This window comes from Buteo buteo, chromosome 2 (assembly GCF_964188355.1).
Source record: "Buteo buteo chromosome 2, bButBut1.hap1.1, whole genome shotgun sequence".
NCBI classification, from domain to species: Eukaryota; Metazoa; Chordata; class Aves; order Accipitriformes; family Accipitridae; genus Buteo; species Buteo buteo.
The window spans coordinates 44,518,013-44,545,639 of NC_134172.1; the positions used below are offsets into that span (position 1 = coordinate 44,518,013).

The 27,627-nt window shown below is 35.3% G+C and overlaps 1 protein-coding gene across 1 annotated transcript in view; it reads right to left on the reverse strand.

Annotated features, from left to right (window-relative positions):
- NEK10 (NIMA related kinase 10) overlaps positions 1-27,627 on the reverse strand; it is a 112,647-nt gene that overhangs the window by 84,376 nt on the left and 644 nt on the right. The window contains exons 3-21 of the mRNA XM_075052718.1: positions 26,478-26,608; positions 25,873-25,971; positions 23,004-23,088; positions 22,189-22,230; positions 19,983-20,061; positions 19,566-19,633; positions 18,419-18,498; positions 17,150-17,236; positions 15,510-15,734; positions 14,884-15,023; positions 13,209-13,270; positions 10,880-10,957; positions 7,932-7,996; positions 6,445-6,547; positions 6,205-6,333; positions 5,522-5,659; positions 4,114-4,159; positions 3,368-3,489; positions 3,067-3,169 (exon numbers count right to left, since the gene is read on the reverse strand). Coding sequence (XP_074908819.1) covers positions 3,067-3,169; positions 3,368-3,489; positions 4,114-4,159; positions 5,522-5,659; positions 6,205-6,333; positions 6,445-6,547; positions 7,932-7,996; positions 10,880-10,957; positions 13,209-13,270; positions 14,884-15,023; positions 15,510-15,734; positions 17,150-17,236; positions 18,419-18,498; positions 19,566-19,633; positions 19,983-20,061; positions 22,189-22,230; positions 23,004-23,088; positions 25,873-25,971; positions 26,478-26,608 — 1,882 coding nt within the window. The remainder of the gene's footprint in view (positions 1-3,066; positions 3,170-3,367; positions 3,490-4,113; positions 4,160-5,521; positions 5,660-6,204; positions 6,334-6,444; positions 6,548-7,931; positions 7,997-10,879; positions 10,958-13,208; positions 13,271-14,883; positions 15,024-15,509; positions 15,735-17,149; positions 17,237-18,418; positions 18,499-19,565; positions 19,634-19,982; positions 20,062-22,188; positions 22,231-23,003; positions 23,089-25,872; positions 25,972-26,477; positions 26,609-27,627) is intronic.

The following is a 27,627-nucleotide window of genomic DNA, read 5'->3' on the forward strand; positions in this document are numbered from 1 at the left end:
ATTGCAGGTTAGCATGATTTAATATTTATATTTTCGTAGCATTTGTAGCTCAATCAATTACAATTAAACGCTGTACCAACATAAGAGATGGTAGTTATGGCCCCCTTCCTATCAAATTTATGTCTGAGGTGAAACAGAGCAAATGAGTAGGGTGGGCAGTTCCAGAGACTATGTAACAACAGTATGCTTAAAGTTCTCTACAGTCAGAAACAGAGATCTTATATCACCACTAGCTTGGCTAGGATCAGATTGTAAATGTCTGTTTCCATATGCAACAACACACAACTTAAAAGAGCCTGAAAAACACTGGGATAATTCAGATTTAATTGACATGTAAAAGATGTCATGGGGAACACAAAGGGAGTTATATAATCTTCTCATTAGAATGAAGCACCTCCTGGGCTTAGGACTTTCATTTGTATCTTGAATAAGTTTAAAAACTAAACAGTAAACAAAGACCTGGATAAGGATAGTGTCTAATCACACTCAGTATTTAAGAAAAAGAAAATACAGTGTGACTATACAGATTCAGAAATTCTTCCTACTATTACCTCAGGTATTCTTTTTTCAGAAAAACCTAGAGATGATATTCAGAGACCATCTCTAGAAAAGATCCCTCATCACTTAATCTCACATTGTGCCAGGCTGGTTGCAGAGTTCTCTGCCTGTATGAATTCTAGCTTTCAGCCACCTTTCACTGTAGGTCCCTGCCTACCAAGTTCTGCTGGAATTGCTCTACAAGAGCCACCTGTAGAACATTTCTCCACGAATTCATGACAAGCAAGCATAATTCTTCAGCAGGTTTATTTTTTTCTGTGCTGACAGTGCTCTCCCACACTATGCACTCCTTTCCTTTCCAACCAAAGTAAACTCAGAAACTGTATGAGAGGTGTTCATGGAATTTGGAATGTAAGTGGCTCAGTTCTCACATACATGGTGAGAAACACCTACCTGTGGGTCCCAGAACTTAAAGCAGTTCATTGTTGGGGCCGCTGCATAGCCATCCACAGTACAGAATGAAAGTCTTAGCCTATAGAAGCACATTGCTCCAGTGTATTGCTCACTTTATTCTCTTTTTTTTTTTTAAATCAAAATCTACCATGAGAGTCTGAAACTAAGGCATCTCTTTAAAGACAACATATTTGAAGAACATTAGTTACAGCAGAATAAGCTACCTTTGTTATATTGTCATAGCAAAAGATTAACAAGAGTTACTGTTTCCAGAAGGACTGATGGAGGAAAAGAAAAAAGAGCAGTATTATAAGATATACAAGCTTCTTTTATAAAGCAAAATAATTTGGGCCATTGGACGCCATATCTTTATTACGTAGTCGCACAACACTGCTTCACAGGTAGTCCACAGGAATATTATTCTAGTTAGATCAAGACAAGTTTTGGACAGTTTTGAGATTTGAAAGACTCCAGAAAATTGAACTCTCTCTTTAGGATGACTGTGCAGCTTGTAAACACAGAACTACAGTTCTGAGTAGATCTTAGAGCAGACCTTCTCCTTTTACAAAAGCTGACAGGTTAAATTCACTGCAGAGACAGATTTAAGATTTCTCAATATTTGAGCATATGCTTCCACCTTCATCTGACGTTTTGTATTAACTTTCATCTAGAACCACTTGAAATTCTCAAATGGATAGTACACCTGTCCACAAATACTGTGAGATATAATTATGAAGATCACAAATGCTCCAGTATTTGGCATACATGGACTGTACGAGTTAGGCATAATACCACAGCATGCACCAATACAGTACATATTTTGTATCATCAGACAAAAGTAAATTATTCTTAATTTCATTAAGGTTGTAAAACAACAAGGCTCAGTGAAATTCAGAAGTAATAGGTAAAAGGTCTTCAGCTCCCTCTGAAAATTCAATGTACAGTGATACTAATGAAAGTACTAAATAAAGTGTTTGTTTAAATACTGCAATAGTTTCAAACCAATCACCGTAGAAATGGTCAAAATAAGTTTCAGTTCTTCCAGTTTTCCTCCACTCCTGTAAATCTTTGACAGAAATATAAATGCTTTTCAAGGGCAATTTTGAGCTTGCATTTGAAAGTATATTTATACTACTTTATACCTAGATTGGACCAGAGATAAGGCAAAGGTGTTAAATCAAGACAAGAGTGCCCCTCAGTGGCAGTATGTTGATATAAAATAGAACTATATGATACTTTACTTTACAATAATATTCTGAAAATTTTTCATCACTCAGGGACAAATGCTCCATTAAATCACCTTCTTTCAAAACTGTATCATTACTAAGAATCATAGTTTTTTAGCCCATACGACTTAATAATGAATGAATTTAAGTATGTACACCATCAGATACAAACATTTACTATAAAACAACAGTTGCTAAATATATTTGCCTATTATAGCTGAGTGTTTTGTGGTTGGGTGTGTGCATATGTCTAGACTTCCCTGTTATTTTTAAAGAAGATATTGATTTTTGCATAAAGACTTCTCACAACATTTCTGCAGTATTCAAATTGTTTATTTAGTTCTGTGTCATGAGCAGTAAGAAAGCATGCAGTGGTTCTTTGAGAACTTTAAAAACTACAGTATCTGAACTGCCTGTAAGGCTTGCTGTGTGTGTCTGGTTGTATTAATTCACTCAAAGAGTAAAACTTTGTCATACTTTGTACTGTTCACACATATACTGCTTTCAAAGCCTATTCTGAAACCTGCCTAGGCTCCTTCCTCCACACTGTGGAGATTATAGAAGTATACATCAAGAATATTCAGTACTACAGGTTCAGACAAACAGCACCTCACTGCAGCTGATCACTGGGAACAACTGATGGATACTATACAATTGCATGGTAGAATTGGAATAGAACAGATGACTGTTATAGTTTGTATGTTCATCAGCACTAGTAGATAACCTAATCTGGTTATCTCAATATTCTTGCTGATTTAAACAAAAACAAGCCTTGAAGTGTAACTATGGTTTAATTTTTTTAGGGCCAAATTAGCTCCTCCATTTCAGTAAAGAAATTCTACTCACGTAATCATGGGAAATTCTCTTCAAGTAAAGTAGTTCAACTTACTAATTGTAACTTTGTCTTTATCCCCCAGCATGACATTGTTTGGAGTGAGATCTCGATGAACAATCCTTTTCTCTTTATGCAAATAACGAAGAGCCAGACAAAGCTTAAAAACAAACAGAAAGAGCCTTACAAAGATTCTTAACTACAACCTAAATAAAGGCACATAAAATTAAATTCATATCTGATATTAGTGCCTGATATAATAAGCATTACTTTGTCATTTATTAGCCTAACAAACATAAATGGTGCTACTAATTACATGCAGGAAAGTCCTGGTAACAAAAAAAAGAGACACCCTTACTTGGATAAATATATGCCATATTCTTTCTTCTGTAAACTGTTGTTGCTTTTCTTTCAAAGAGTGAAAGTGTTCTTCCAATGGCACACCCTCTATGAGTTCCATGACTATGTATAATCTGTCATCTACATGAAAGAAAATGAATTAATAGAACATTACATATATACAGAAGGCATTTGAAAATAGAGTATTTGAGGTAAAATACATTTTAAAAGCTGTTATTTTTTTACTTTTTAAAAATTTATTTGTACAGACAAATACATTTTAATCATAGTTCTATTCCTTGTTATTCTATTTTTTCCTCAATTTATATCACAGAAACTGTAAGGAATTCACTGCCTGATAATCACTCAGCAGACAGGTATATGTAGCTAACTCTTTATAAAAAAGAAAATTAAGACAATACAGCTGAGCAATCTATATCATTCATTCTACTAGTCACTATAGCTTTTCTCCCTACTTAGTATTCCAGTTGTAAATTTTGGATCTTTAACTCTATAGGATGAGAATGATGCTTTCTACATGTTTACATTGCATCTAGTTTTCCTGATAGATAAACAAATATAAATATTATTTCTCACCATTTTTTCAATTTTAAAGGAATATAAGCCTGTCTGAACTGTAGCAGTTCTTGAAGAAAATATTACCATTTATTGCTCAAATTTGACACACTCCTTCCAAGCAGTTTTATTATATATTTCTTTTTCTTCATTATATACAATGTGTTAATTTTCTGCATTTATACTTACTTTCCAAGAAGGTTCTATAATACCGTACAACATTTGGATGATAAAGCTACAATGAGGAAAGAAATGTGGATGTTTAGAATAGTTAAACTGATGGCACAGGATTTATGTTTAGTTACACATTGGAAGGAAGGATTCCACAAACCTACTTACAAACTGCAGTGCAGTAGACATTCACTGCTACCCCAAACACAGAGAAGTGTTGCACACTACTAGAGCAACCAGGAGGAAAATAGAGCATGATTCCTATCCACTCTCCCCTTAATTGAAAGGGAGTAAATGAAGTTTGAAGACAGGCAATTACACCTGGCTCAAAGTATTGGCTTTCTTAGCCTAAGAACACTAATGATAAGTCTGGTTTTTTAATTTTCAATTACAAAAAAGACTACCTTCTCACTCTACTTTAAACCCAAGAATTCATTAAATGGAACAAAGACTCATCAGTTTTCTCTCACAATCTTAATTTACAGAATCCCTGAAAAAAGTTCAAATACTGCCAACACAGAAAGTAAGAATCTTTAGTAACAAGCATTTGCACTGCTGCTAACTCTACAGTAAGAAGGTTTTCAGTATCGGCAGCATTCAGGTAAAAGGGGCCAATATTGTACTGATCGGACAAAAATAGTAACAGCAGCTGGAAGCCCTGCTATACAGAATCATAGAATCGTTTATGTTGGAAAAGACCTTTAAGATCATCGAGTCCAACCATTAACCTAGCACTGCCAAGGCCATCACTAAACCATGTCCCTAAGTGCCACATCTACATGTATTTTAAATACCTCCAGGGATGGTGACTCAACCACTTCCCTGGGCAGCCTGTTCCAATGCCTGACAACCCTCTCAGTAAAGAAATTTTTCCTAATATCCAATCTAAACCTCCCCTGCCCCAACTTGAGGCCATTTCCTCTTGTCCTATTGCTCGTTACTTGGGAGAAGAGACTGACACCCACCTCGCTACAACCTCCTTTCAGGTAGTTGTAGAAAGCGATAAGGTCTCCCCTGAGCCTCCTCTTCTCCAGGCTAAACAACCCCAGTTCCCTCAGCCGCTCTTCATAATACTTGCACTCCAGGCCGCTCACCAGCTTCATTGCCCTTCTTTGGACACACTCCAGCACCTCAACGTCTTTCTTGCAGTGAGGGGCCCAAAACTGAACACAGCATTCAAGGTGCAGCCTCACCAGTGCCAAGTACAGAGGGACAATTGCTTCCCTAGTCCTGCTGGCCACTGATACAAGCCAGGATACTATTGGCCTTCTTGGCCACCTGGGCACACTGCTGGCTCATATTCAGGCATGTGTCGACCAACACCCCCAGGTCCCTTTCTGCCAGGCAGCTTTCTATATGAGAATTCACAGTTAATAATGCTAACAGCAGAATGCCCACACATGAAACTGGAGTCCATGAGACATACCTGCTCTTTGATGATGGTTAATTCAGAGACAATGCTCTTTACACTGCTGTCTCTGTCTTTTTTGTCCTTTCCAAATGCTGGATTGTGTAAATTGACTTCTTTCATTGCCAAGAGATGTTGTCCATTATGTTTTCTGACCTATGAAGAAGATAAAACCCTTGTAAAATTAATACAGGATGGGGATAGAATGGATATTATTATGGCTACCAGATTAGTTATCAGAGTCCAACCTGTCTCACAACAGTTATAATCATAGCTTTTTCTGTGTATGCTGTGATTAGCCAAAAGAACTTGAGTCCCACAATACAGGTTAGCAGTAGACTGCTGAACTTATCACAGTGTTTGAAGTAACATTATCTGCACCCAGGGTTGCTTTTCAAATAAAACATGCTTGAATTTCTGTGGGTTTGCACAGATTTGTTAGCCTTTGCAACAGACAGAAATGCCCTTTGTGTTTAAAGTAGAAGTAGGAAACCTAAGAGATACACTGGTCAATCTTATAAATACAAGAGAGGACAAACAAAATCACAGTAAATACTAACAAGCCCAGATCCATAAAGGCCTTTTTGTACCTGCACTCCCCTACTGAAATTCAAAGCACGGTAGTACCTAGAAGAGGTATTAGAGCCTCTTCATGAAGCCTCCCCTCAAACCTGTACATTAATACTAAAAGGGAATTTTACCTTATACACGCTTCCAAAAGCTCCACTGCCAAGGTGCTCTAAAATTGCGTAATTGCCTATAAGTTTTGTAGGTGCCTTATTCTGATTCATGCTCTCAATATTTTCAGCAATTTGCTTCAATTCATCCTCCTGGTTATACATTAAATGACAGATAAATAAACATAAAATATTTCATGCCTTTCTTGTGCTAAGAATGTGCAAAGAATACAGCTTCTTCAAGCTATAAAGGTTTTTACTTACCTTTAATAAATTAAGCTTTGATACCAACTGTTCATAAGCACTGATATCACGCACATAATGTCCAATATCAATGAAGATTTCAAACAAGTCAGTAGGGAAAAGTCTACAAAGGTTTAAATTTTGATATATTTTAGAAACAGTGTACAGTAGCTATTAATATACAGCAGAGACTTTTCCACTGTTTCTTATTACAACTTACTTTAGAACCTTCTAAATTATACACTTACTTTTTACTAATCTATTCAGATATTAACCCTCTAACATTACATATATAGGAGTTAAAGGACCTTTCAAAAGTCAGACTTCAGCCGGCATTGGTTGGGTATTAATGTAAATGCCAGTTCTCCAAACAAGTGTAAGCCCCTTTAAAGTCAATGCACCTCCTGAGTTTCCAGTAATATTACTGGTTTTTTTTCTTATAGTACTTTATATTATGCTTGTTGTCACTTTATCTGAGTTCCTTCTTGTAACGCATTAAGCAACAGGATTAACATTTGTCTGCACGTAAAGAATCATTACACCCATCTTAGAATTTTTGTCCAAGAAGTCTAGTCTAAAAGATGAAAAGGACTAAGAAAAGCAAAAGCTAACAGATAGTAGGCAATATTTCATTAATGACATGCTTAACTGAAGGTTTGTTTCTTTTTAAAGTTCTGGCAGAAGTAGAACTACAGAAAATTAAGGCATTTGGAAAAATACGAAAGACAGCAAATCAGTACAGATTTACCACTTTCAAAACTCGACACAAACCACGAACATTCATTACTAACTGGGGCCCTTTCAGTACAAAATCCACTTTTTAAAAGTAAAAATAAGGCAAAAGTTATATTTAGAATTCCAGTAATTTACGACAGAATAAAATCATACTGAAACACTATTGAGAGTCAGACCTTCTAGGCAGTATGATTACTATCCTAATCCCACCAATCAAACTGTTAGGTTTTACACAGCCTTTGTAGCCAATGTGGTGAAACTGTCATCTTGCTAGTGAAAATGGGTAATTGAGTAGAGACATTTTATCCTTATTGATCCAAACCTTTCAGCAACATTCCTAAGTAAACCAGGTTGATGCAAAGTCATTCCCATGTGAAAGACTGTAGGGCTCAGAGAAAAAATTTACTGCTCCCAGGGCTGTAACTTGCAACTGCTAATCTTCAGGATAAAAGTATAGTTTATCTCCAACAGTACTAAATCTGTCCTCAACATATTTAAAACGTTGATTCATGAGGGAGGAAGAAGCACCTACAGAGCTAGTTTCTCTGGCATACATACAATAGAAGTCCCCATACTGAACATCTAAATCTTGTAGGCTGGCACTGGTGCAATGCAGGAATGGCTATCTGTAGCTGTGCACAGGACAGAAGCTGCCTGTTACTATTTCTTATTGTTGAAAATAAATGACACTTAAAAAACATGCCTTTCCAACTGGAGTGATGAATTTTGAAAGCTATCCTAAAGGAGTTTCACAAAACATTTTGTTAACATACCTTTTAAAGATATGTCGATTTCTTTCCATACTGAAGAGAAATCTCAGGGCTCTGAAAGCATAGCACTACAGCAGGAAAAATACTTAAATTAATGACATATTTATACACAAATGGAAAAGTCACTGATAAACTTCAAGGATTCCCTTTGACTTTACACGTTGGTAAACTTTGTACTTAAATGACTAGACGGATTATGTTATTAACCTGATAATGAAGAGAGTAAAAATATATTAAGTTCCTCTTGTATTTTAAAAGTAGACAGGCCCATTTAGGGAGAAAAAAAAAAGTAAAAAAAAAGTGGGTGACTATAGCTATAGCACACCCTGAGGAACATCTAAGTCTTAATCATCTCTTATTATTTGCAGATAGCCCAAGACTTGAGACCTGCTTTCTTCTCCAATGCTGAAAAAGGTAAATGTAATCAGTGGTTTTGTAATGACCAGTAGAAACAGCATTATCCATTTTTTCTGAAAAATGCTGTGTGGAACACCATAAGTTCTAACAGGGGACAAGAAAAAAAGTGAGAAAGAGAGAATAGTATTTAAAAAAAAAGTTGACCAAGTTCATCATATTTACAGAGACCTTTATGTACCTCAGTTTCTATCTTTATGTACCTTAGTTTCGATATGATCTCTACTGAAGAAAGTTTATTTTTAGAACAGCCACTGGCAGGTAGTTAATATGTATGTTTTTATGCAACTCATCTTTAATTCCATTTATCAAGAGTCAATAATAGGGCACATATAAGGTTGACCAAACAAAGATGACTGTATAAAGTAAGCCAAAGGGAAATAAGATATTGATATCTGAAACAATGCAAATAGTAAATGCTTTTAACATAATTTAGAATTACTTTATTGCATCAGTGACTAAAACACTACTACAGTCCAGTGTGATAATCCCTATTTAGACAATAGTAACTCTGTCTTAGTCATAACTGCAGAATTAATCTCCATGTTAAAACCAAATCTTTCAATATATAGAAAATGCATTAAATAAGAAAATAAAGGCCAAATGCTACTTTTGAAGGAAGGAGGATACTTGAAATTTTACAGAAAAGGAATGTATGTTAATGCTGCTAAAAAGCTGTCTCTTTTACAGATGTTTCTTTTTAGTCCAAAGTAAACTCCCCAGCCCAGGAGAAGGATGGTATATTATGATGTCTACCATTCCACTGAGAATCACAACTTAGCTGTACAAAATAACCCAGACCTGCTGGGCCATAGTTGCTACCTTGAAAGTTTTTCATTTTAGAGACTATATATAGATCTTACTGCAGAAAGCCCATCAGTGAAGGGACATGATAACAGATTCATAATGTGATAAATATGTATTTTAAATGGCAATAATATTTGTCTTTCTCACAGCAGTATTGTAAGATTAATATTAAACATTTGTGATATGCTTGAATTAAGGCATGATTTTTATATATGGTGCATATGCAGAATAAATGATATCACTGCCACCCTTGAAGCAATGCAGTAAGATCACTAAGGTAGTATGGTACAAAGAAGCTGAAAATTTAATTGTTGAAAACACAGACAATGGAGCAGTAAAGAAACCAGAATTGCATTGCAAGAATTCTAAGAAAAATGCCTATGAAATTCAAAAAGGGTATTCCAATAGCTGCAACTGTATTGCATAGCAGTAACAATGATAAGGTAAATACAGATAGTGATGCAAGAATCTGAACAAGGTTTCATAAAAAAATACTTCTTGCTGTTTGCCTGAAACAGTTAGTTTTCATATGTGATCATTAAGTCCATTATTAATGCACATACCTTCATGTTTAACCCAACTACAGTTGCTTAGTATCTCTTCTGAGTTATTTCCAACACATTTGGCTGGAATCTAAAAATCTCAGCGGGCATAAATTAAGGTCCTTAAAGTTGTATGAAGCAACTGTACTGAGCATTAGACTCCATGTTAGTTTCATATACTCTCTAGGAAGATTTTTATTTATCTCATTCGTAAGCTGATTTAACTGAAGTGCACTACAAAACCTCATTGCAGAAGAAAGGGACCTACTGCATTGAATCTGCACTCCAACCCTAATCTAGAACTGTGATGAGAAAGATGACACTACAATGAATTTTTTTGTGTGTCTGTAAATGCCTTCCCTCACTATTCAGGCATGTCTTACCTGATTAGATAGTTGAGCAGCTATGTAGCCACGTTAGTGGTGGGCTATGTCAGGTCAGAGACCTGGTGAGAGGCAGGATCCTGACTGCATTCAACTTTGCTAAGGATCGACCTCACACTCGCCCACAGAAGGGCAACTGGAGCAGCAGCTGTTCTGTTCATCCCTGAACCCCAGGCCGGTACTTTCCTATAGCTTAGAGAGACATCGACACCATTTCACAGAGGCTGGAGAAGAGCTACCAGATAATTAATTACTACTGATAACTTTTAGCCTAAGTTGACTCAAACCAGTATAATTAGGGGGGTATTGACATGCAAAACCAAGAGCCATTCTACACTTATTAGCTCTATATTTATCCTACATCTAGATTTGCTCTACCTCATGTGATGTGTTCCTGTATTTCATTTAACAGCCACAGTAAGATGCTCCAGAAAGAAACAGGTAATAGTACAGTGTCAAATCTACAGTGAGTGTCAATGAAGACCAAGATACTAAAAAGATGATCTGATACTGGGCAGCCTGAAAAAGTGGAAGAAAGATTATCACAAGAAAAATATTCACTTTCCTTTACACTATATGAGGTGCCAGAAACAAAGTAGATCAGAACAGAACACCAGAAATTGAGTCACTATTTAACTTTTAGTTCCTGGGCCATTTGTTATTCCTAGTTTTGTTTTCGTGGGATTTTTTTTTCCCCTTTAAGTAAGATTTTTTTACTGCACATTTAAAATAAACTTTAAAATCATAAAAAATTCTCAGGGACTGTTTGGGGCTTTCAATGGGCAATAAAAATAAAGGGAGTTACCTGTAATAAACTATGTTTTTCAGCATTCCTTTCTTTGTTTGGTAAAATCAGCTTTGCTATTGTATATATTCCATTTGCCTGGAAACAGAGAAAGGTCAATATTAATAGCACCCTTTTGCATAGAAACCACAAATAATAAAAAAACGTTACTTCAGATATATCAGAAGCTAATACCAACTGACAAGTTCTCAACATCCTACTGCATACCTAAATTATAAGCTCAAATGACTTAAATGTATATAAGAATTAAATCATCATTACATTTAAACTGATACCACAAAGAGAGCTTGTGAACAGACAATGAAGCAATGCTTCTATCTCTAGAGGTGAAGGAAATTGCAGCAACAGATATCCTGTCACCATGCGCATATTTTGAATTGTCAGGAACCAAAAATCCAGTCACAATAAATACAAACTGGAGAAACACCAGAAGTGATAGCCTGAGGAGTACGTCTGTGCCTTCAGTAGAATTTTGTGAAAACCACACTGTATTTCAGCTTCTATTTTTATATAACCATGTGTCCTCCATTAATATATCCGTCATGTTGGTTTGATAGATTGGCACTGGTAGATTTAGTTACAGTCCTGCTCCCAGTTACTTGACAAGCTCCCTGTTGGAGACTACTCTCCTCTCTAGCAGAGCTGAAGGGAATATGTGTCAGGTCTGCAGAGGCTCTGCTGCAGTTCCTAACATGTTTTCTTAAACCATTCATGAAGGTGGAGTTGAGCTAATGTTTTAGGCTGTGCAGTAGAGCCATTGAATCAGAAACACATTCTGGCCTGCTACCACAATTGTTGGAGACCGCTACCAAGGCTGTAAATTGAGACAAGGACACAGGATGGACAGAGCTAGAGGGGAGCTACAGCAGAAGCAAATGGTTCTCAACTGCCTGAACCAAGAGTCCTTTGCCACTGAATTAGATAAGCCTTTAGAGGTCACTTAGATTGACTTTCTCAGCACGTAACTGAAAGAGCTGCAAATTTTCTTCCTCTATCTGTTTTTAACCTAAGTGAGTTCCTTCATCTTGTTCACCATGCAACTCTCAAAGTTATATTAGTACAGAGAAAGAAGTAGGATTTAAAATGAAAGAGGCTGTTGTAGGGTGGAACTTAGTTGAACTGAACTTGCTTGAAGCTATGTCCTGATCTGAAAGGGGGACACTGGCTGGTATTTTGACAAAGGGAGAGGTCATTGTCTTTTAACAGGATGAGTGGGGGAGGAAGTTAAGCCTGAAACACCTTTACCCAGCCTACATATCATCCCATCAATTTTTAAGCAATTTACTGACAGTACGGTTACCATGCGCTGCTAGAGCAATGCAGAAAAACTCTGTTAAAATCAGCCTTTTATTTCCCAAGTTCTCCAGGAGTTACACTGTTTTCAAAATACATACAATTTCAATAAGCGATATTTTGTTTTGATGAAACCAGATTCAGCCTAAAATGTATGCAGTTACATTGTTCAGATAAAAAGTTGTCTAAATCAGTATGGTTTATTGATGATTTTAATGCTTAAGATACATAGAAAATATTTTTTTCTAGACTTACTTCTATTCCTTTCCTCTTAACCAATAGTTTTGAAATACACACAAACTTCTTTCCTGGTTCTATTTAAGGCTCTTTGTTCTCTCATTTCCTCTAGGAATACCTCAGTTGGGTTTTAGGCTAACTTGAAGGCTTTGGTCACTGACTTAACATTTAGACCATAAAAGCTGATACACCTTTTAGCTGGTATTAATGTCCTAAATATTTGTGTCTTTGACTATGTCTGGAATATGTACCAGGGATTTTAAGAATGGTTTTCAGAACCATAGATTCCAGCTGATTTAAATATTACATATTAAAATGCAGTTTAGAAACACTACCCTGTGTAGTGCCAGGGAGTTACCTCAGAAATACCAAACGCTGAGGAAAAGAGAAAATGTTTGTGAAACAACAACATGCCAATATTAAGCTGCACAGAGTTTGTTTTAATAAAATTCATGAAATTCAGAGTTTGTATTTCTCAGTCATTTCTGTGATTACTCTTATTTACTATCCTATTTTGAATATGGCAAAAGGATGGCAAGAGAAGCCAACCAAAATGAACCTTGTCTGAATAAAGCTGTTTATTCTCCCAGACAACTAGATACATACATTGATATCTTTGCGTCTATGTCTCTGTGTGTAAATGTATAAAGAAACAGAGATACTAAAGTTATAGAAAGGCACAGTTTCCAATCCCTTTCAAATGCATTTCATTTGCTAATTAAATGATGGTAACAAATAAGAACAATTAAATCAAATTATAAACTATAATGCCTTACTTTACTGAATAAAGTCTTCCTACCTGTACAACCTGGTAAGCGTTAGTCTCATTGAGCACCAGTTCAGTAACTGCAGCACAACAAGCTAGAATAAAAATTCAGATGTGCTATTTAGGGCCAGATTCATAAAGACAGTCAGATAGCGTGGTGGGTTAACCTTAGCTAAGGGTCAAATGCCCATCCAGCTGCTCATTCACTCCCCCTCCTTAACAGGACAGAGGGAGAAAATAGGATGGAAAAGCTCATATGTCAAGATAAAGACAGGGAAATTGCTAAGCAATTTCCATCATAGGCAAAACAGACTTGACTTGGGGAAAATTAATTTAATTTATTGCCAGTTAAAACAGATTTTGATAGCAAAATACCAAAGATAAAAAATTAAAACAACACCTTCTCCCCCACCCCGTCCATTTTTCCCTGGATCTGGTGGATGAGGATTACAGTCAGTACATAACAGTTCCACTCTGCTGCTCCTTTCTCCTCACACTTCTCCCCTGCTCCAGCATGGCTCCTCTCCACATGCTGCAGCGTGAATACCTACTCCACCAAGGTCTTGCCCATGGGCTGCAGGGGAATCTCTGCTCTGGTGCCTAAAGCACCTCCTCCCCCTCCTTCTTCTCTGACCTTGGTGTTTGCACTGCTGCTTCTCACCACTTTATTTTTTTTTTCCCTCTCCTCTTCTGCTCACCCAGCGTTTTTGCCCTTTCTTAACTGTTTTCACAGATGCACCACCAGCTTCGCTGATGGATTTAGCTTTGGCCAGCAGTGGGTCTGCTGTGGAGCCAGCTGGAACCAGCTATGTCCAGCACTGGGCAATCCCTTACCTCTTCCCACAGAGGCCACCCCTGCAGGCCCACTGCTAACAAAACCTTGCCACCTACACCCAATACACAAGGCTAAAAATATAAACAAGTACTCAGACTAAAAAAGACCTCTGTAAGTTCAGTGCTTACTTTCTTAAAAGTCCTTAAGGAAGGCAGAAGTATGCTCCACGCTGGCAATACTTTTGGTACTGCAACTTATTTCACATTACCAGCTCTTCAGAGGTAACATTCATGATAAAGCATTCAAAAACACTTAGGTATTATGTTACAGCTTTCAGGAAGATACTGCAAAGGCTCATATAATCCTAGTAAGGATATTTTGCATTGTCCCTCTATAGTCACTGGAAAAATACAGGATCCTCCAGAAGGCATTTCAGGATGGATAGTTGATGTGCTATTGAAAAATCTCCTCTAAAAGGGATTCTCTCCATAACTACTAAGGAATTCTCACCTGACTGGTAGTCTTTAAAATATCACTTTGAAAGAGTTCCATCATAATCAATTCATGATTGATCTACCATAGTAAATTTGAATAAAGAGAAAAATATCATCAAATAAAAATATTCTCAGGCTAAAACGAAAATTTTAAAAATATATATAAATATATGAGATGTTTTTACAGGTAGAAGAAATATATATGATTCCCATGTACTTAACACTTTACCCTTTGCTTCTTCCTAAAAAAAAAAAAAAAAGTGTGCTTTTTGAAAATATGTGCTGGTATTGCATATTTAGAAATAAACACAGCTGACTTGGTGCTCCTAACTCCCTAAAGCAGGTATACAAGTGTACAATTTCAATTTTGAAATCTTTTGAACCTCTTTGCGCAAGTGTAAGTAAACACATAACAGAGGATTAGGCCTTATAAACCTACCTGCTTGAAGTGAGAAAGTATTTTTTTGTATCTCATCAGGACTCAAATCATCTGACAAATGAAGATGTTGGATTCTCCCTGCTGCGTTCGCACTAGATAAACTTCCAACTGAAGAGCGATCACAAACAAGATTTCTTTCCCTGAAAAAAAAAAAAAATTCACAGTGTAAAAAAAATGGCTTAACATATCTTTGTTAACTATTTCTGAAGTTCTGAAAATTTTTATGTTTTTCAATAAATAAGCCAATATACTTTGAAAAAGTAAAAAAGCCTTTAAACAGAAAATTCCTTTACCACGTTCATCAATTATATTCACAATTCTAGCTAACGAAATAGGTGTCTGATTAACAGGGAATCTAAGTAGACAGCAATGACATATTTATAATCTATTCATTATTTAGTTTATACATTGAAAATATGAAAAACACCTTAAGATAACAATTAAATATTCACAGCTGAAAAAAAATACTGCTTATTCATTATGGTCTAAATAGCCTTTTAATTTCTGCAGACATCACATACAGCTGAACAAAACAAAGATGCTATTTGATAAGAGAGGACTTGGTCAAATATATCTTATGAAACAGTCTCATGTAATTGCCACAATGTTGAGGACTGAAAACCTACCCCTGTAATATATGAAGGAGCTGTTTGATTCCACCCCAAATCCGTATTTCCACACTAGTCTCAGGATCTTCACAAACCTGTACCAGAATCCAAACTATACTCCATAGAAGTTTGATATGATCACAATGAAGTAAACTGAGCAAGACTGGAACTCCTTCATACATTTTTACTTGCTCTTTGACTTGTGACTCTGCACAGAGGAGACGTAGCAACTCTGCTGTGAGCCTAAAAAAAGATTAGCAAGAAATTTTAACAATAACTCCATCATTACTTTGTATTGTCAGTTAGCAAAGGGAAAAAAAAAACACTGCAAATGTTTAAGAACAGAGACCTCCTATAAAAAAAGAAATTAAAGAAAACTGGTTAAAGTCACTGTAAACTGGTTAAAGTCACTGTTTAAAAAAAAAAAAGGTGGTGGTCCAAATTTTCATAAGGGATGAAACTATATTTACATTGAGTTTGACTGTCAGCATAGGCAGCCAAGCATACACAGCCAGAGCGGAGGTAGCCAGGTGGACTGCAGTCATCCATGGTACCACCCTCTTGTTAGTGGCATTAGTACTACAAGTGGCACTGACTGCATGAACTTGTAAAGCCCATCTGTGGAATTAGAATAACTCTACAAATAATCATGATTATTCTCCAGTATGGTTTGAATATTATGTTTAGAAAAGGGACTGGATATATAATTTAAAAGGTTTATACAAAATTTTCATTAACTTCACTCCAATTAAGGTAGACTTTCCATAGAAAATATGGTTAGGGATTTCCATTTCCACTTGAAGCAAAAAAGCTGCATGTGTGTTTGATGAAAGAGATGAATTCAGATTCATATCCGAATTTAAAATTATTCTTAACTAACACTGAACTTCATCAGCATCCTGTCTACATTCTAATTCCAGTTTTTATAACGAACTTTTGGTTTACATATAATCTAAATAATTTAAAACCCAGAAATTAAATAAAATCTTTTGGTATATTCAATTTCTTTATCTTTAGTCATATGTAAAATAATTAACATGTATGAAATAATTAAGCATGAAATTTTAAAAATCTCTTCAGAATTTTAAATGTGATAGGGTAAGTGACATATCACATTTGAGTGTCTTTTGGTTTCTTACTGAAATGCAGATATACTATGCTCAGCTAGCTGTCTTAGCTGAGATGAAAGGACATTTAAAGAACCGAAAGAACCTTTATGATTTTATGACTGAAGGGATGTGGGGTCTGACCCAGCCTCTGGCATAAACTAGAACAGCTACATGTCTTGCAATTTTTACTAGTTTATACTGGGCATCCCAGTAACTGTCAGAGTTCAGCATGCTTTCCGTCTAACCACTCAGGTCTGCCAGGAGCAAAGAGGAGATGCACCAAGAAAAGTGATTGCTATCACTTTATGGTAACATTGTAATTTATCTGCACTGCACCATAGGCCATCAGTGGAGAGAGAGGAGACAGCTTATAACAAAACTACTAGAAAAGATTTTGCTATTTCAATATCTGACTGAAAACACATAGTTGTCAGAACTTTACCTTGAGTATATTAAAGTGGCACATTATCTAATTCCTCTAAATAAACATCTCTAAGTGAAAAAGTCAAAATACATTTTAACACGATTAATCTACAAGCAAAGTCTCACCTTTTAGAAAGCAAATCGTATTCATGTAATATCACCAGCAAGGTCTCAACAATGGTGAGTTCACTTATCTTCTCCCTACATTCTGGACTACAAAGTGATTATTCCTGGCATTTATATCAAATTAAATTATATGAAAAAAACATATTGCTCTTTAGCCTCACTCCTTATACATTTGACCAATTACTTTCTTCTCAAGTCTTAAGTAATAATATCATATCGTGCACACAAATATTTAAAGCCACAAAAATATGCTGGGTCAAGAGTGACAGGGCAACAATTTCCAATTTTCCCAGTACAAAAAAACTAAATGTGAATGCATAAAAGTAAAGACACAAATGTATTTAATCTGGTTCATACTAGAAATTAAGCAAATGAGGTACATTTTTAGAATCAACTACAATTTCCATTGAACATTTGTGATATACTCCAAACACTTTCTTGCCCAGTCCAAATATACACAGAATTAAATGTGTAAGAACGTTAAATGGAAGTTGAAAATGTATGTATAACATCATTTAAATTAATATTGATATTAAAAAAAAAAACCAACAACAAACCTGAAATAGAATGAAAGAAGTTTGGGAAAAGAGAAAATCCAGAGAAATCTTACTAAATAAATTTCTACTGATCTCAAGGAATTTTATCTATTGTCTTCAGTTTTGTAATTTTCCTTATAATTTTTCATTTGAAATATAAAATTGTTATACAAGTCTGGAGGTCAGCAGAACAATACTGTAGAAGCAGCAGCTTTTCTTCTATAAAACTATTAAGGATGAAAGATACTGTATCTTCCTTTTCTTTTTTTCCCTCCACACCAGGAAAAAAAGTCTTATCTTTATTTAAAACAGTCATTAGTGAAGAGAGGATACATATACATGGATTTGAGCATATGCATGCATTATTTACTACACTGAACAATATTCTGCTGGTTATTGTGAGGCACTGTTATATTAAGCTCAGCACAAAAGCTTTTTATATGCAGGAAGTCAGTAAGCATTCCAGAATCCTGCACAGGGATTGCAAAGAGAAACCTCTGACTCCAGTCTTGCAAAGTTCTCCACATGAGCAAGAAATCTGTTGCAAGGACTAAAGTTTCTACTTAGTTTCTACTGCTTCAATATAAAATTAAGCACACTTCGCTGACCTCCACAGAAAAAGGCCTCATTTTGGAAAAAAAAGAAGTCTTCCTCATAAACAGCAGTTTTAATATTGTCTCAAGATAACATTAAAATGTTTATTGTGAACTACAGCACATTAAGCTGAACCTACCTTTCTGCTAGGCTAGTCAGAGCAAGGAGGGCACCCAAAAGCACACTGCTGTCTCTGGCAGATAACAAATTTACTAGGGTCTGGAAAATGAAACATGAAACAAGATAAAAAAATATAAATTATATTATTTTCTTTTATGACTCAAACACATATAGAGTTATTTATTGAGAAGTCAAAATTAAGGTACCAAATCCTTAAACAATACACTAAAAGTCTTAACTACATTTAAAGTACACTTAAATATACACTTAAAGTCTTAGAATACACCCAGTCTTAGGACAAGCAAGGATGTTTCTTCTCAAACTGCAATTAGCATCTCTCTTAACTGCTAAAGCATCTGTCCAACTTAATATACCACTGTAAAAAATCTGTTCCTGTATAAAACACTTCAGAACCCTAAATGAAGGCCTCCTGAAGCAGCAAGTTAACTTTAAGTTTATATTTAAACAATGCAGTATGTAATTTCAGGCCCTGCATATATTCTGTTAAAGATTTATACCAAAGTAAACTTCATATTGGTCTAGATACTCTAAAAATATGTTGTCTGATACTTTCTGATCACAATTGCCAATGTTTTACTGCAGCATAATAGAATCGTGAAGCACCAGTTATACTGATCTTGATTTCTACTGTTTCTCAGTTTGGCCACAAATCAGAAGGGGTTAAGTATAGATCCTTGGAGTGACGCTAGAGCATTAGCAAGCAATGCCTAGGTCGTCACTTTCTAGGTTGACACTGTTCCATTTAGACAAAGAATACGTTATAAGTGAAAAATCATAGTACAAATTTATATAAAAAATACATTTATATTAAAAAATTATATAAAACAAATTATATCATAGTAACATATATCTCAGGACAGTGTAAACATGAGCACTAATTTTTATATGAATAAGTATAGTCCAAACATTTAAGACCTATTTATCTCAAACAACTACTAACTATGTATCAGGCCAATTAATTTACATAAAAGAAATAATTTTTGTAATACTACTAATACATCTGCAAAACACAGAAATGAGAATATCTTACTTTACAAGCTTGACAAGGTAAGGAATTTACTCCCACCTAGATCAAATCTGAAAAGCATAAGTCATCCAGTTAAGTAGCTAATTGGTTATAATTAGCAATTTTATAAAGCACTTACTTTATGTGCTCCACTTGCTATAACCCATTCTCTTTGATCCTTAACAGCAGCAAGCTTCTGGAAAATATCTATGGAACAAAAAGTCACATAAATTGAAGCTTTATCGCTTAGCATTTTTCATTTTACTAATCAGATAATAATGCAAAACACTGGATAGGTTCTTTGAACCATGACTAGCTCATTTTACTCTGTTTTTTCAGTGCATAGAGCTATTGATTTGTTAAGGAAATATTACTTCTGTACAAAAACAAGATATGCTTTTTCACAGCAATGTCAGTTTTTACTTGTGTGATGATACCTACAATGAATCTAGTAATATCTTACTTAATGACCATCTCAAGTATTTTAAACATTTTAAGCCTCACACAAAAAGTTGTAAGTGCTCTTATAATTTATGTTACCAGCTATAATACTTACATGTCATGTTGACCAACTTGTCTACATTATGCTGCCTTTCTCCATAATCAAGATAGTCATTTGCTACTGTTTCCATATACTACAATTAGGGGGAAAAAAATAAAGGATACCATTAAAAATAAAGTTTTAAAAATTCATAAACCTAGAATGTTATGTACAGAAATAGCCTGTAGGTGGTGCATCTGTTTCACGAAAAAGGTAAGCCTGCAACATCCCGCAGTTTTGATGTAAAACCTGCCAGGGAACAGAAGAGATCTTTGAAGTGGAAGAATTCAAAAAGCAAGTGTAAAACTTGGCAAGAGGAAAACCTACTGAAGACTATCAAATACAATGACCCTACTTTAGGGCCAAAATTCCCTTCTTTACAAGTTGCTAGAGGTTGATAAGAGTTTTGGGGGGAATTATCATTTCATGTTTCTGCTCTCAAACTTTTACCTCAGCATCTACTATTGGCCGCTGTTTGGAACAGCCATACAGATGATGGGCTCAGACTCTACAAAACCTACACAACTGCAGGGGGGAGGGGGGTGTTTCTTTTTTTGTTTGTTTTTGGTTTTTTTGGACATAGCCAACTGGTGGGAAATGGTGGTCAATCTTTTTTAATAACCCTAATAACTTCCTGGCCAAACATATTTTTCCAGAAAATTAGAATTATCACAAGGATGTAATGTTTGTTGGTACACAAAATCATGATATGATTCTCGGCATCACTTACATATTGGTCTTACAGATGGCTGCACTTTGATATTTCCAGAATACTGTATACAGAAACTACAGCAGGTTCAAGCAGATGGTACAAGAGGCTAGAACTACAGTAGCAGCACATAATTTAGAAAGAAAACTCACATGAGGAGGACACTACTATGCAAACTAATATTGGTAATAATAATTTTATTATTTTTTTCTACTATAACAGCCCAAAACACTTTAAAATGAGAACAGTTTTTTATCTGAAACTGCCCCCCCAAATAAAAAATATTTTTAATGCTGTATAAAACAGTCTCATGGAGGATTTTAGACTTGTGATTTGGCAAGAAGATTTGGATGCACAATTTTCACCTTGAAATTACTGCCACCCTCCAAATTTCTGAGGGATTTTTGATAGTCTCAGTTATAACTTTTTTCAAACTGCATTTCAGAGTGCTGGAAACCCTTTAACACTTGATTTTATCTCACTGCAAAGGACACAAAAGATTAAGTCCCCAGAAATCATAAAAATTGCATCTCATGACTTTTAAAATTCTCTGTGCCAGCAACACATGCATAGTAAAAATGATTATCAATTATACAATTTGGATTCCTGCCACTGAGGACTCCACTTGCAGATGTTGCCAATGTCTCAGTAAGCCATTGCACTTTGTACTGTGCAAGCTCCTCAAAAAGTATGGCTAAGCATTAGTGACATGCGACATTGGAAAACAGCAAGCAGTTCCTGTGGGAACCATATCCATCAGAAACTAATAATCTTGAACTCCTGCAACTTTAGGGACGTTTCAAACAGGTGATTGTCCTACCAAAGGGCTCAGAGCACACTATTAGCTCTTTGAAATACAGGTGGCTCCATAAATATTAATGAAATATGACTGCATTCTAGAAAGATACATTTGTTACAAAAATTCTGGTTTTTTTCTAGAAAGAAAACTCTCAACAATTTCACAGATATTCAAGATATGTCATATCTCACTGCTAAAATGGCACTGATGAACAAGTATTAAAAACACAGGAGTAAAGCAGTATTAACACAGTAATAACAATACAGCAGTGACTTATCAATAATGTTTTGTAATGCAAAAGTACCGTAGTCCCCAAATCTAAACCTGTTCAACATTCTATCGCTATGCTTTTACCTTTGAAGAGTCATTTGCTACTGTTCAAGGTGACTTTACTCATCTTCTTTCAAAGGTCTACAGTTTCTTTTGACTGAACCAATTGTGCTGACTTTTCTCCTCCTTCTCCCACTTCAGGAGGCATTTGTGAAGCCTCCTAACTAAAAGTCCTGCGTTAATGCTGCTAGATTATAAGGACAGTTGCCTTGTATACTAGTGAAAAAAAAACACAGCAACTGCTTATGTGCAAACAGAGGAATAGACTTGCTTCTTTCCATAAACCAAGAACATACGCACACTGCTTTTTATAGTGTATTTCATTCTAATCATAATAAACTGACATGCAACATAATGGACAAAGGTACTATGAGGAATTCTACCTGAGCTAGATTTTCAATCCCACCCAAGCCGTGGAGCATTTCCTAAAAGAAAATAAAAAATTTTAAAAAATTTGTGTCAAAATACAGAAAACACAAGAATGAGAGAACACTAGAATATAAATGCTCTGTTTGTTATGAATATTGAGAAACCTTAACTCCAGTGGTCGAAGTCAATGGATTCTGGAGATGCTTAGCACCTTCAGAGTTCAGAATTACTTATAATAAGTAGATAAATAAAACCCCAGAAGTCAAATTTTAAAGGTTCTAAAACTGGAAAAACAGTATAAGCTTTGGAACACATAGAAAAGAAATACACAAAAACTAGCATCTTAACAAATGTCTGAGGCTTAGTCCTATGAATACAACTATAATAGCCAGAATAAAATTAAAAGCTAGTTGTTTGTAGTTCAGAGCATTAGGCTGCTAGGAGGAATAGGCAGCTTTCAGTTTTCTTCACTTATTACATTATGGGAATTTTACTTATCTATATGGTAAAGTCAAGTATGGAGTCTAGGGCTGAGAGCAATGACCAAGCCATCTGTTACGAGATTTACAGGTTCTTTGTTAGGGTTAGCAACAACAGATGCTACATAAATATCAGAAATTGAGCAAGTTGTGCAGTAACAGTGCAAATTCACTCTTGGAATCTGTTTGCATGTCACATCTTCATATATAGAAATTTAGGTACCTACATATAATAAGTATGCATCCATAAGAATGCATGTTTTTATACACATACACCAACACAACTCATATTCATGATGCTTATATGCATCCTCCTACCTAAGCAAGAAACAGTATTTTGACATACTGACCTGATAGCATGGATCCCTTATTAATAATCTCAGGCAGATTAATACTCTAAGAAAATGGATGGGCGGAGCTTGATTAGCCCACTCTCTGTAAAAGAAATACGCATAAAAACATAAATCTAATACAATTTTAAAAGTGTTAAAACACTTAAATAAAACACTTTGATTTGGGAATCAATCAACTAGAAGATTAGTGACCTACAATAGCTGTACAACATACTAAACTACAGAACTTTTAATACCATTTATACTCAAGCATAGTAACAGCACTAAATAAATTTATTTCATTATATGAACATTGCCAGCCATCACTCATTACCATTGAACTGATTCAAGAAAGTGCATGCTTATCTCTAATGACAAACTGATCATGCTTTGATATAAACTTACTTTAAGTGTTTGGATCAAGGTCCAAAAGGGCAAAATCACTGAGAAACCACTTACCAAATTTTGGTGAACAAAATACACTTGTGTAAAAATGTGGGTGTTACAGAAGTAAAAATAGCTAGATTTGAAATAATTTTTTGAATTATCATAATCTATCCTGGGTTTTAAAAACTCTAATACTATTAGTCCTTGGAATAATTTGTTATTTAGTTTAAATGTTCTTGATATAGGATTATACTTCCAAATAAAACTTCCTCTTTTATATTTCTCCATATAATTCCCCAGCACAAGACTTGGCAGAAACACAACTCAGATTTGCACAAAGCATCCAGGGGCAGTAATCCTGCATAAAATACCAGTAACGGAATCGCTATTTCCATTATCTGTTGAAGGTATATATACACATTTTCCTATTTAAAATAAATGTAAAATTTTACATCATTGCAGTGGGTTTTTTTGGTTTTGTTTTAACTGAGAGGACAGAATCTCTAGTATCTGGACAAATTTCTGAGGAATGGAAGAAGTCTACAGGACTTGGCAGTTGTCTTCCCTTTTTATCATTTGCAGTTGGGAATGATGCCCATAGCTAAAAATATTTTTATAAAAATAAATATTTTACAAATAGATGCTAACAAAATCTCAGCCCTTCTATGTCAATATTCTGCCCAAAGTAATACTATTTTTCATTATGATTCCATAATTGGCCACTTCAGAACAGCACAAAACTTTCATGGAAAGAAAACAGCTACCATCTACCTGTAGGCAACATTTATAGGTCAGATTTTAATGTGGCCTGAAGACCATTACCACGGTGGTTCTACAAAGTTCTTCTTTCAACAAGCTTTGACTCTTGACAGAAGTCAGTTGCTTAACGGAGCAATGCATCTGTCACATTTCCAAGCAGGGACAGTAATTCTCTGAGCCTGGTTAAGAGCCTCTTCTACTACAGTTACATTTAAAATACACATTACTAGATACCCTAGCATATATCCAGCATATGCCAGCAGGATTTTTTCTGCCTGCTTAGTTATACTCCTTATCCAAACTACTTACACTAACCTGATCACAGCTTTCTTGTCAACAAAACTACCTCCAACCAGGACTTCTGCTGACACAGTGATGCCAATAAGTGGGTGTGATTTTTTCTTGCACCCCAACCAACACAGTTATGCCAGCAAAAGTACATAATGCAAACCAAGGTGAGAGTTTCTAAGGCTCTGATACAATGCAATGGCACTAGTTCCAAAGAGAGAACATCATCACAGCCATAGTAAAATATTTACAAAGGGCAACTAAATCACCTTTGTAACTGCACTTACCTTATGGGTTTTACATACCTACTACTATGTTATTTCATTAACCTTACCTGGGTGCTTTCATTTTTAATACAAGAGGCTGGTTTTGCTATATCATCAACAACAACAAGTACCAAAGAAAACAAAAAACTGAATATGAGCTAGGTATGCCACAATATATAAACAGAACTTGGAAAGACACAATGTAAGTTATTCTTAGATTTTTGGCAAATGAAGCTGGGCCACTGACATCCCACTAGTGGATACTGAGATGACAAAGTTCACTTGCAAAAAAGAGGTACCAGGTTTACAAATCACTTAAATGATCTGTCTTAAACTCACTGCTATTTAGATAATCAAAGATGAGATCCCTACTTCCCTAGTTAGTTCTGAAAAAGGGTCTAAGCAAACCATGTGATTTTTAGGTTCTTCTGTAAATTCTAGCAGTTACACATTAACACCTTTAAATCCTCTAGGATTCCTTCTTTAAGCTTCTGTACCACTTAAGATTTTTTTAGAAAATGTACTTGGGCTTTAAAAAGGAAAAATACAACACACTGCAGTGGTGTATAGTAGAAGAATTCCTGAAAAACGCATTCTTTTTGTCAGAAAATATCTTTCTCTGCCCCCACTATTTTTTTAAGGTCTTACACTTTTTCATCACTCAGATAAGAGTAGCATAAGAAAGGCTTTTCCCTTTCTAATCCTGTTATACACAAGAATGCAAATAAATATGAACAGTAGCATAAACTCATCTGAATTTTATGAAAGCCACTGACCTTTCCATATATAGGCAGCCGTCCATAAAATACAAATAGAATCAGTAAAATAAAAATTAAATTAGAAAAGCAAACCATAGATTACAGATACCAGACATGGATAAATGATCAAGGAAACATAGTGGCTGTTAGAATTTTGGTCATCCAAGTTTTGTCATATACCCCGACCTCCTTTCTTCAGTCCCACTAACCCGAGCATTCGGTCTTCAAAACCAATACAGAAGTGATTGTTTAAAACTGAGATTATGCAGAGATGTGAAGCTGGCAGTTTCCACACAGAGGTCTATTGTTGAAACATATATGCTGTATATATTGTTGAAACAATATTAAATATTACCCATGCATCTTGGTTCTTTGCTTAAGGCAAGAGTGACCCTCCTTCTTGGATACGAATATATTCAATATACTGACCTGCAGGTAAGTCTGTTCTTAACTAAAGCTGTAAAGATCTCTTGAAACAGCTTATGTTTAGGATGTTTGCTGAAATTTCTCTCGTTCTTGTAGGTCACACTAATGAGGGGGGAAAAAAAAAAAAAAAGAAAAATGCTGAATTGCTCCTTATCTTGCTTGCCAAAAGTTAACATCAGCAAGAAAAATTAAGAAACGTCATATCAGCAGTTACTATGGAATAATAAAATTTCAGCTTTCCAGACATTAACAGTATGGAAGAACAGTCCGTCTCATGCATAATTTGGGACTATTATAATGATATAATATAAGCTTTCCAAATAAAGAAACCATTACTTTGTTTAAATTTACTGTATTAGCTCTCAACAGTACACTCTGGTGAGTGGGAGCATGTGTCTGAAACTTAAAAGGGCAGGAACATTCACAGTTAGGTTTAGAAAGTTAAAAATATATAATTCGTATCTCGAATAGTGGGTTAACATGAAAGTACAAGTAACAGACATAAGCACAAATATAAATGCCTTCAACACCTCAACAAGCTGTAGATACATAAAGAGGTTCAGAGATACAACACAGTGTCGTCATAGTAGCTTTTTTTTTTTTTTTACCTAAAGTTTTCAAGCTCAACAGCTTCTGTTGATTCTTGCCATTGACCATGGGGTTTTCGTTCATTGCTTTTGACATTTTGCCAAGCTCTTGTCACACTGGTTTGACCACTTTCAAAATGTATAGCTGGAAGCTAAGGAGGAAAGGGATAGTATTCATGAGGCAAACACTGCATTTTAAGTTTTATAAGAATGTTATCAAGCAAAAGTATCTTTTCTCAAGTTCTGACTTGAACTTTGGACCTTTAACTTGCCATTATAAAACACACACACACCCTCCATGCAAAACAAAACTGACATGGTAGAAAACTGATGCAAAGCAAGGCTGGAAAATATGTGAAGAAGAGTGTCTTTTAAAATTTATAATAGTAAAGGTCAATAGAACCTGCACTCTCATTATCTCTGCTCCTTATCTGTCCCACTTCTACAACTGCACAGCCTTCATATTCTTTTCAGGTTGTAGAACTTGGATCTTTCAGCTTTCTGCTCAGAAGCAATTCCATGCCTCTATCCAGGAAGGGAGTGCATAACTCCTATCTCATATGGATGAATCCCTAAGTCATTTTGTCATATCTTTTTACAGAATAGAAAGGGAGAAAATGTTCTGGCATTCCAAGGACTCAGACCCATCATCACATGTTGGTTTTCTTTGCTTCAAATGGCAAATAAAAGCTTCACTAAGCGAGCTGAGGTGAAGGAGATTTTACTGTGTCCTCTAAGTTTCATGCATTGATATTTATGCCCTGAAGATTTTTAGCTGAAGTGTTATTCTCCAAAGACAAATTGTTTATGGGTAAAACACTGATCTTATTTTATATTCTTTACCACTCTTCATCATATTTTAACTAATACATCTCTAAGCCTACCGTCCCATGACACTGTGGAAGGGCATAGAAGAAAACACATCTGTTGGGCTACTTAACTATATGCAAAAATAGCTGGATAAAATGTGCTCAAGATACAAAACAATTTTTTTCCTGTTAAAATAAAAATTATGGCAGAGTACGATGGGAAGTGGGTCAGTTTCATTCTTTCACCCTTTCTAAATGGGATTTGTCCCATGGAAAAGCTCTAATGTTGTCAAAAGGAAAAAAAAAAAAAAAAAAGACATCCTCTACACAAGATTTTGCTCGTGTGTTTAATCATAATGGAA